The sequence below is a fragment of the Eucyclogobius newberryi genome, unplaced genomic scaffold, assembly GCF_026437365.1.
Source record: "Eucyclogobius newberryi isolate DKJ021-1_F unplaced genomic scaffold, fEucNew1.0.hap1 SCAF_3, whole genome shotgun sequence".
Taxonomy (NCBI): domain Eukaryota; kingdom Metazoa; phylum Chordata; class Actinopteri; order Gobiiformes; family Gobiidae; genus Eucyclogobius; species Eucyclogobius newberryi.
Genome location: NW_027315945.1, coordinates 3,017,712 through 3,029,057, shown reverse-complemented (window position 1 = coordinate 3,029,057; position 11,346 = coordinate 3,017,712). Strand labels below are relative to the sequence as shown.

The window sequence follows — 11,346 nt, the reverse complement described above, 5'->3', positions numbered from 1 at the left end:
GATTACACTCTGGAACTACCTGTCTCCTCTCCCTCTCTCTCTCTGGTGGCGCGTCCAAAGCGTCCGACGCTCAACAACCCCGGACGCTCAAACGCCCCGGACGCTCAAACGCCCCGGACGCTCAAACGCCCCGGACGCTCAAATGCCCCGGACGCTCAAACGCCCCGGACGCTCTAACGCACGCCCCGGACGCTCAAACGCCCCGACGCTCAAACGCCCCGGACGCTCTAACGCACGCCCCGGACGCTCAAACGCCCCGGACGCTCTAACGCACGCCCCGGACGCTCAAACGCCCCGGACGCTCAAACGCCCCGGACGCTCAAACGCCCCGGACGCTCTAACGCCCCGGACGCTCTAACGCACGCCCCGGACGCTCAAACGCCCCGGACGCTCAAACGCCCCGGACGCTCAAACGCCCCGGACGCTCAAACGCCCCGGACGCTCAAACGCCCCGGACGCTCAAACGCCCCGACGCTCAAACGCCCCGGACGCTCTAACGCACGCCCCGGACGCTCAAACGCCCCGGACGCTCTAACGCACGCCCCGGACGCTCAAACGCCCCGGACGCTCAAACGCCCCGGACGCTCAAACGCCCCGGACGCTCTAACGCCCCGGACGCTCTAACGCACGCCCCGGACGCTCAAACGCCCCGGACGCTCAAACGCCCCGGACGCTCTAACGCACGCCCCGGACGCTCTAACGCCCCGGACGCTCAAACGCACGCCCCGGACGCTCTAACGCACGCCCCGGACGCTAAAAACGCCCTGGACGCTCAAACGCCCCGGACGCTCTAACGCACGCCCCGGACGCTCTAACGCACGCCCCGGACGCTCAAACGCCCCGGACGCTCAAACGCCCCGGACGCTCAAACGCCCCGGACGCTCTAACGCCCCGGACGCTCTAACGCCCCGGACGCTCTAACGCACGCCCCGGACGCTCAAACGCCCCGGACGCTCAAACGCCCCGGACGCTCTAACGCCCCGGACGCTCTAACGCCCCGGACGCTCTAACGCACGCCCCGGACGCTCAAACGCCCCGGACGCTCTAACGCACGCCCCGGACGCTAAAAACGCCCCGGACGCTCTAACGCACGCCCCGGACGCTCAAACGCCCCGGACGCTCAAACGCCCCGGACGCTCAAACGCCCCGGACGCTCAAACGCCCCGGACGCTCTAACGCCCCGGACGCTCAAACGCCCCGGACGCTCTAACGCACGCCCCGGACGCTCAAACGCCCCGGACGCTCTAACGCACGCCCCGGACGCTCAAACGCCCCGGACGCTCAAACGCCCCGGACGCTCTAACGCACGCCCCGGACGCTCTAACGCCCCGGACGCTCAAACGCACGCCCCGGACGCTCAAACGCCCCGGACGCTCTAACGCACGCCCCGGACGCTAAAAACGCCCTGGACGCTCAAACGCCCCGGACGCTCTAACGCACGCCCCGGACGCTCTAACGCACGCCCCGGACGCTCAAACGCCCCGGACGCTCAAACGCCCCGGACGCTCAAACGCCCCGGACGCTCTAACGCCCCGGACGCTCTAACGCCCCGGACGCTCTAACGCACGCCCCGGACGCTCAAACGCCCCGGACGCTCAAACGCCCCGGACGCTCTAACGCCCCGGACGCTCTAACGCCCCGGACGCTCTAACGCACGCCCCGGACGCTCAAACGCCCCGGACGCTCTAACGCACGCCCCGGACGCTAAAAACGCCCTGGACGCTCAAACGCCCCGGACGCTCTAACGCACGCCCCGGACGCTCAAACGCCCCGGACGCTCAAACGCCCCGGACGCTCAAACGCCCCGGACGCTCAAACGCCCCGGACGCTCTAACGCCCCGGACGCTCTAACGCACGCCCCGGACGCTCAAACGCCCCGGACGCTCTAACGCCCCGGACGCTCTAACGCCCCGGACGCTCAAACGCACGCCCCGGACGCTCTAACGCACGCCCCGGACGCTCAAACGCCCCGGACGCTCTAACGCACGCCCCGGACGCTCAAACGCCCCGGACGCTCAAACGCCCCGGACGCTCTAACGCACGCCCCGGACGCTCAAACGCCCCGGACGCTCAAACGCCCCGGACGCTCAAACGCCCCGGACGCTCTAACGCCCCGGACGCTCTAACGCCCCGGACGCTCTAACGCACGCCCCGGACGCTCAAACGCCCCGGACGCTCTAACGCCCCGGACGCTCAAACGCACGCCCCGGACGCTCTAACGCACGCCCCGGACGCTCAAACGCCCCGGACGCTCTAACGCACGCCCCGGACGCTCAAACGCCCCAGACGCTCTAACGCACGCCCCGGACGCTCAAACGCCCCGGACGCTCAAACGCCCCGGACGCTCTAACGCACGCCCCGGACGCTCTAACGCCCCGGACGCTCAAACGCACGCCCCGGACGCTCTAACGCACGCCCCGGACGCTCAAACGCCCCGGACGCTCTAACGCACACCCCGGACGCTCAAACGCCCCGGACGCTCAAACGCCCCGGACGCTCAAACGCCCCGGACGCTCTAACGCCCCGGACGCTCAAACGCCCCGGACGCTCAAACGCCCCGGACGCTCTAACGCACGCCCCGGACGCTCTAACGCCCCGGACGCTCAAACGCACGCCCCGGACGCTCTAACGCACGCCCCGGACGCTCAAACGCCCCGGACGCTCTAACGCACGCCCCGGACGCTCAAACGCCCCGGACGCTCAAACGCCCCGGACGCTCTAACGCCCCGGACGCTCTAACGCCCCGGACGCTCTAACGCACGCCCCGGACGCTCAAACGCCCCGGACGCTCTAACGCACGCCCCGGACGCTAAAAACGCCCTGGACGCTCAAACGCCCCGGACGCTCTAACGCACGCCCCGGACGCTCAAACGCCCCGGACGCTCAAACGCCCCGGACGCTCAAACGCCCCGGACGCTCAAACGCCCCGGACGCTCTAACGCCCCGGACGCTCTAACGCACGCCCCGGACGCTCAAACGCCCCGGACGCTCTAACGCCCCGGACGCTCTAACGCCCCGGACGCTCAAACGCACGCCCCGGACGCTCTAACGCACGCCCCGGACGCTCAAACGCCCCGGACGCTCTAACGCACGCCCCGGACGCTCAAACGCCCCGGACGCTCAAACGCCCCGGACGCTCTAACGCACGCCCCGGACGCTCAAACGCCCCGGACGCTCAAACGCCCCGGACGCTCAAACGCCCCGGACGCTCTAACGCCCCGGACGCTCTAACGCCCCGGACGCTCTAACGCACGCCCCGGACGCTCAAACGCCCCGGACGCTCTAACGCCCCGGACGCTCAAACGCACGCCCCGGACGCTCTAACGCACGCCCCGGACGCTCAAACGCCCCGGACGCTCTAACGCACGCCCCGGACGCTCAAACGCCCCGGACGCTCTAACGCACGCCCCGGACGCTCAAACGCCCCAGACGCTCTAACGCACGCCCCGGACGCTCAAACGCCCCGGACGCTCAAACGCCCCGGACGCTCTAACGCACGCCCCGGACGCTCTAACGCCCCGGACGCTCAAACGCACGCCCCGGACGCTCTAACGCACGCCCCGGACGCTCAAACGCCCCGGACGCTCTAACGCACACCCCGGACGCTCAAACGCCCCGGACGCTCAAACGCCCCGGACGCTCAAACGCCCCGGACGCTCTAACGCCCCGGACGCTCAAACGCCCCGGACGCTCAAACGCCCCGGACGCTCTAACGCACGCCCCGGACGCTCTAACGCCCCGGACGCTCAAACGCACGCCCCGGACGCTCTAACGCACGCCCCGGACGCTCAAACGCCCCAGACGCTCTAACGCACGCCCCGGACGCTCAAACGCCCCGGACGCTCAAACGCCCCGGACGCTCTAACGCACGCCCCGGACGCTCTAACGCCCCGGACGCTCAAACGCACGCCCCGGACGCTCTAACGCACGCCCCGGACGCTCAAACGCCCCGGACGCTCTAACGCACACCCCGGACGCTCAAACGCCCCGGACGCTCAAACGCCCCGGACGCTCAAACGCCCCGGACGCTCTAACGCCCCGGACGCTCAAACGCCCCGGACGCTCAAACGCCCCGGACGCTCTAACGCACGCCCCGGACGCTCTAACGCCCCGGACGCTCAAACGCACGCCCCGGACGCTCTAACGCACGCCCCGGACGCTCAAACGCCCCGGACGCTCTAACGCACGCCCCGGACGCTCAAACGCCCCGGACGCTCTAACGCACGCCCCGGACGCTCAAACGCCCCGGACGCTCTAACGCACGCCCCGGACGCTCAAACGCCCCGGACGCTCAAACGCCCCGGACGCTCTAACGCACGCCCCGGACGCTCTAACGCCCCGGACGCTCAAACGCACGCCCCGGACGCTCTAACGCACGCCCCGGACGCTCAAACGCCCCGGACGCTCTAACGCACACCCCGGACGCTCAAACGCCCCGGACGCTCAAACGCCCCGGACGCTCAAACGCCCCGGACGCTCTAACGCCCCGGACGCTCAAACGCCCCGGACGCTCAAACGCCCCGGACGCTCTAACGCACGCCCCGGACGCTCTAACGCCCCGGACGCTCAAACGCACGCCCCGGACGCTCTAACGCACGCCCCGGACGCTCAAACGCCCCGGACGCTCTAACGCACGCCCCGGACGCTCAAACGCCCCGGACGCTCAAACGCCCCGGACGCTCTAACGCACGCCCCGGACGCTCTAACGCCCCGGACGCTCAAACGCACGCCCCGGACGCTCTAACGCACGCCCCGGACGCTCAAACGCCCCGGACGCTCTAACGCACACCCCGGACGCTCAAACGCCCCGGACGCTCAAACGCCCCGGACGCTCAAACGCCCCGGACGCTCTAACGCCCCGGACGCTCAAACGCCCCGGACGCTCAAACGCCCCGGACGCTCTAACGCACGCCCCGGACGCTCTAACGCCCCGGACGCTCAAACGCACGCCCCGGACGCTCTAACGCACGCCCCGGACGCTCAAACGCCCCGGACGCTCTAACGCACGCCCCGGACGCTCAAACGCCCCGGACGCTCTAACGCACGCCCCGGACGCTCAAACGCCCCGGACGCTCTAACGCACGCCCCGGACGCTCAAACGCCCCGGACGCTCAAACGCCCCGGACGCTCTAACGCACGCCCCGGACGCTCTAACGCCCCGGACGCTCAAACGCACGCCCCGGACGCTCTAACGCACGCCCCGGACGCTCAAACGCCCCGGACGCTCTAACGCACACCCCGGACGCTCAAACGCCCCGGACGCTCAAACGCCCCGGACGCTCAAACGCCCCGGACGCTCTAACGCCCCGGACGCTCAAACGCCCCGGACGCTCAAACGCCCCGGACGCTCTAACGCACGCCCCGGACGCTCTAACGCCCCGGACGCTCAAACGCACGCCCCGGACGCTCTAACGCACGCCCCGGACGCTCAAACGCCCCGGACGCTCTAACGCACGCCCCGGACGCTCAAACGCCCCGGACGCTCTAACGCACGCCCCGGACGCTCAAACGCCCCGGACGCTCTAACGCACGCCCCGGACGCTCAAACGCCCCGGACGCTCAAACGCCCCGGACGCTCTAACGCACGCCCCGGACGCTCTAACGCCCCGGACGCTCAAACGCACGCCCCGGACGCTCTAACGCACGCCCCGGACGCTCAAACGCCCCGGACGCTCTAACGCACACCCCGGACGCTCAAACGCCCCGGACGCTCAAACGCCCCGGACGCTCAAACGCCCCGGACGCTCTAACGCCCCGGACGCTCAAACGCCCCGGACGCTCAAACGCCCCGGACGCTCTAACGCACGCCCCGGACGCTCTAACGCCCCGGACGCTCAAACGCCCCGGACGCTCTAACGCCCCGGACGCTCAAACGCCCCGGACGCTCAAACGCCCCGGACGCTCTAACGCACGCCCCGGACGCTCTAACGCCCCGGACGCTCAAACGCCCCGGACGCTCTAACGCCCCGGACGCTCAAACGCCCCGGACGCTCTAACGCCCCGGACGCTCAAACGCCCCGGACACATTGCGTCTGAAGCTCAAATTGCAGGATTCGTGAAGGAAAAAAACGCGTCCACATAGACTTTGAATGAGAACTGGACGCTCTGATGCCGCGGAGTGAATGTCGCCCAGGCATCGCACTGCCCCAGGGGGTCGCGCCCCACTATTTGAGAAGGAATGCTTTAGTACAAGTACAAATACATTTAATTTTTTTTCTTATTTTAGTTAAAACACACTCACAAAACTGACCATTGTTTCTTTATATGTAATATTACTGTAATAATGTATAAGTAATTGAAACTTGATTTGATAAATTTTCTGATAATTGAGGACCACCAGTGCGTTCTATGCTTCCTGTCTGGATAATGCATGTCTTACAAAGTGTTCTTCCTCAGACTGTGGGACGTTTGTACAAAACCAGAACCCAACTCAAAAAAATCAATTATGGTTAGCTTTGAAGAGGTTGTTTAACATGGAATATTTTACTGTCTATACATTTTGTAGAAAAAGATTCAGTTGTCAACTGGACTCTAATCCAAGAGTCATTCTCAATCTGTGGATCTATTATACAAATGATCCATACATTTGTACTTGAAGACGTGGCCAATACGATCAATGTCAGTCGATGAAATTAAAGTGCATGAATTAGAATGTCAAAAGCGTTGTTAAATAAGAATTTTATGAACATATACAAGTTTAAATAATGTTGGGGTTTGTTCTTAATTGTTTTGTTTAAGGACTTCAGCTCCTAAACCTAGAACTTGTTTTTCATGCAATCTGGCAACACTCGCCATCACAAGTCTACATCACAAATGTCATGAGCGAGTGTTCCAGGCGTGTGGAGGCCATAAGCAGACGAGAGAGGAGCTTCCATACCACAAACACACGGCTCTCCAGGTTCTCCGTCACGTCCATCACAGTCTTGTTGGTGGGAGCTTGAGAGAGTAGAACATACAATGCAATTAGTTTCAGGACAGAAGAGAGCGTTGAGGAATTCTGAAGTAATGATGGAGGACCTACTTGGGAGGACATCAGGGACTAGCATGTGGCACAGAGAAAACAGACATTACAACAACATCACAACAACATTACAACAAGACCCTGAAAACTCAAGCACTTTGATTAGGTTGAGATAACTGCTGCACGGGTGATGATCTTTAAAAAACTCTGATGGAGTGAACGACTTCTCATTTCTGAAACAACCACGTGGAGGAACAATGACACACTGAAGATCTGTGTGAGGAACAATGACACACTGATGATCTGTGTGAGGAACAATGACACACTGAAGATCTGTGTGAGGAACAATGACACACTGAAGATCTGTGTGAAGAACAATGACACACTGAAGATCTGTGAGAGGAACAATGACACACTGATGATCTGTGTGAGGAACAATGACACACTGAAGATCTGTGTGAGGAACAATGACACACTGAAGATCTGTGTGAGGAACAATGACACACTGAAGATCTGTGTGGGGAACAATGACACACTGAAGATCTGTGAGAGGAACAATGACACACTGAAGATCTGTGTGAGGAACAATGACACTGAAGATCTGTGAGAGGAACAATGACACACTGAAGATCTGTGTGAGGAACAATGACACACTGATGATCTGTGTGAGGAACAATGACACACTGAAGATCTGTGTGAGGAACAATGACACACTGAAGATCTGTGTGAGGAACAATGACACACTGATGATCTGTGTGAGGAACAATGACACACTGAAGATCTGTGTGAGGAACAATGACACACTGAAGATCTGTGTGAGGAACAATGACACACTGATGATCTGTGTGAGGAACAATGACACACTGAAGATCTGTGTGAGGAACAATGACACTGAAGATCTGTGTGAGGAACAATGACACACTGAAGATCTGTGTAAGGAACAATGACACACTGAAGATCTGTGTGAGGAACAATGACACGCTGAAGATCTGTGTGAGGAACAATGACACGCTGAAGATCTGTGTAAGGAACAATGACACACTGAAGATCTGTGTGAGGAACAATGACACTGAAGATCTGTGTGAGGAACAATGACACACTGAAGATCTGTGTGAGGAACAATGACACACTGAAGATCTGTGTGAGGAACAATGACACACTGATGATCTGTGTAAGGAACAATGACACACTGAAGATCTGTGTGAGGAACAATGACACACTGAAGATCTGTGTGAGGAATAATGACACACTGAAGATCTGTGTGAGGAACAATGACACACTGAAGATCTGTGTGAGGAACAATGACACACTGAAGATCTGTGTGAGGAACAATGACACACTGAAGATCTGTGTGAGGAACAATGACACACTGAAGATCTGTGTGAGGAACAATGACACACTGAAGATCTGTGTGAGGAACAATGACACACTGAAGATCTGTGTGAGGAACAATGACACACTGAAGATCTGTGTGAGGAACAATGACACACTGAAGATCTGTGTGAGGAACAATGACACACTGAAGATCTGTGTGAGGAACAATGACACACTGAAGATCTGTGTGAGGAACAATGACACACTGAAGATCTGTGTGAGGAACAATGACACACTGAAGATCTGTGTGAGGAACAATGACACACTGAAGATCTGTGTGAGGAACAATGACACACTGAAGATCTGTGTGAGGAACAATGACACACTGAAGATCTGTGTGAGGAACAATGACACGCTTACAGAGTCGTGGCTGGAGGTGCCGCAGTTTGTCACAGGGAGAAGAGCAGAGGAGAAAGTACACTGGGTTGGCAGAGGTGGCCACAGTTGGGGAGGGGGTGTCAAATCTAGAATAGAAGGTGCAGAGTTGCTGGGCCAGTTTTCGGTCATCTGTAGAAGGGGGGGAGCTCTGGGCTTGTAGTTGGTGAGACACAGAGGCGGGGCCACTCCACACTGAGGCGGGGCCACTCCACACGGAGGCGGGGCCACTCCACACTGAGGCGGGGCCACTCCACACTGAGGCGGGGCCACTCCACACAGAGGCGGGGCCACTCCACACGGAGGCGGGGTTGTTGTTGGAGAACTCCTGCTTCAGACGTGTATTGTACTGAGATCTAGCTCTCGACATCTTCCTGCTAAATCCATACTTTGCATCTTTGTAGCGTTCTCACCGGCCCTGTGCCCTGCCTCCTTCTGCCGCCTCAACTGTCTCAGTTTGGGTGTGAACCAGGGTTTATTATTGAAGGTGACTTTGGTGTGTGATGTATAATGCTGTCCTCACAGAATCGAATGTAGGACGTCACAGTGTCCGTGTATTCATCCAGACTGTGGCAGCTCTGAACAGCTCCCAGTCTGTAATGTCCACACACACACGTAGCTCCTCCCAGTCTGTAATGTCCACACACACACGTAGCTCCTCCCAGTCTGTAATGTCCACACACACACGTAGCTCCTCCCAGTCTGTAATGTCCAAACACACATGTAGCTCCTCCCAGTCTGTAATGTCCACACACACACGTAGCTCCTCCCAGTCTGTAATGTCCAAACACACACGTAGCTCCTCCCAGTCTGTAATGTCCACACACACACGTAGCTCCTCCCAGTCTGTAATGTCCACACACACACGTAGCTCCTCCCAGTCTGTAATGTCCAAACACACATGTAGCTCCTCCCAGTCTGTAATGTCCAAACACACACGTAGCTCCTCCCAGTCTGTAATGTCCAAACACACACGTAGCTCCTCCCAGTCTGTAATGTCCAAACACACATGTAGCTCCTCCCAGTCTGTAATGTCCACACACACACGTAGCTCCTCCCAGTCTGTAATGTCCAAACACACACGTAGCTCCTCCCAGTCTGTAATGTCCACACACACACGTAGCTCCTCCCAGTCTGTAATGTCCACACACACACGTAGCTCCTCCCAGTCTGTAATGTCCAAACACACATGTAGCTCCTCCCAGTCTGTAATGTCCAAACACACACGTAGCTCCTCCCAGTCTGTAATGTCCAAACACACACGTAGCTCCTCCCAGTCTGTAATGTCCAAACACACATGTAGCTCCTCCCAGTCTGTAATGTCCACACACACACGTAGCTCCTCCCAGTCTGTAATGTCCAAACACACATGTAGCTCCTCCCAGTCTGTAATGTCCACACACACACGTAGCTCCTCCCAGTCTGTAATGTCCAAACACACACGTAGCTCCTCCCAGTCTGTAATGTCCAAACACACATGTAGCTCCTCCCAGTCTGTAATGTCCACACACACATGTAGCTCCTCCCAGTCTGTAATGTCCAAACACACATGTAGCTCCTCCCAGTCTGTAATGTCCACACACACACGTAGCTCCTCCCAGTCTGTAATGTCCAAACACACACGTAGCTCCTCCCAGTCTGTAATGTCCACACACACACGTAGCTCCTCCCAGTCTGTAATGTCCAAACACACATGTAGCTCCTCCCAGTCTGTAATGTCCAAACACACACGTAGCTCCTCCCAGTCTGTAATGTCCACACACACACGTAGCTCCTCCCAGTCTGTAATGTCCACACACACACGTAGCTCCTCCTCCACTGCCTCATTGGTCCACCTCTTAGAAGTCCTCACTACAGGTTTGCAGAGCTTCAGCCTCTGTCTGTGTGTGGGGATCAGGTGAACCATGACGTGGTCTGATGAGCCCAGCGTGGTTCGGCCCACGGCGTGGAAGGCGTGGCTGACTGTTGTGCAGCAGTGATCCAGCGTGTTCTGCTCTCTGGTCGGGACTTTGATAAACTGTCTGTACTTTGTCAGTTTGTGGCTGAGATTCCCCTTGTTAAAATCGCCCAGGGTGATACACTGGGAAGGTCTGCTCCACACTCAGAACCTGGTCCGCGAGCATGCGCTGTGCCTCCTGCACGTTTGCACTCAGTGGAATGTAAACAGCGGCCAGGATGAATAACGTAAACTCACATGGAGAGTAGAATGGTTTGCAGTTGATGAAAAGATATTCCAGATCAGGAGAACAGTGTTTGGAGATCACAGTCACATCTGAACACGTGAGAAGTTGTTGATGTAGAAACAGACTCTACTGCATGTTTTCCCTCTGGAGAGATCTCTCAGCCGGTCAGAGCGGAGCAACTGGAAGCCCTCCAGCTTTACGGCGCAGTCCTGGACAGACTAGTTGTGATTCTGACGGATAAGAGCTCTTCACGGGTGTAAGAGCACGCTGAAACAAAGAGCACCGAAACGCAGAGGCAGCCTTCAGCGGCGCCATCTTGGTAGCTTGGCAGTGGAAGTAAAGGGACACTTTACTGGCACTGCCAAGTATTGACATAATCCCTGCAGTATCACCTGCAACAGAACGATGCTCCTTAAGCAGCTTAAGTGTCGCCACTTTTATGCACATGGTTAT

At 59.3% G+C, this 11,346-nt stretch overlaps 1 protein-coding gene across 1 annotated transcript in view; it reads right to left on the bottom strand.

Annotated features, from left to right (window-relative positions):
* ntrk1 (neurotrophic tyrosine kinase, receptor, type 1) overlaps positions 1–11,346 on the bottom strand; it is a 79,291-nt gene that overhangs the window by 46,937 nt on the left and 21,008 nt on the right. Inside the window, exon 9 of the mRNA XM_072460500.1 lies at positions 6,878–6,936. Coding sequence (XP_072316601.1) covers positions 6,878–6,936 — 59 coding nt within the window. The remainder of the gene's footprint in view (positions 1–6,877; positions 6,937–11,346) is intronic.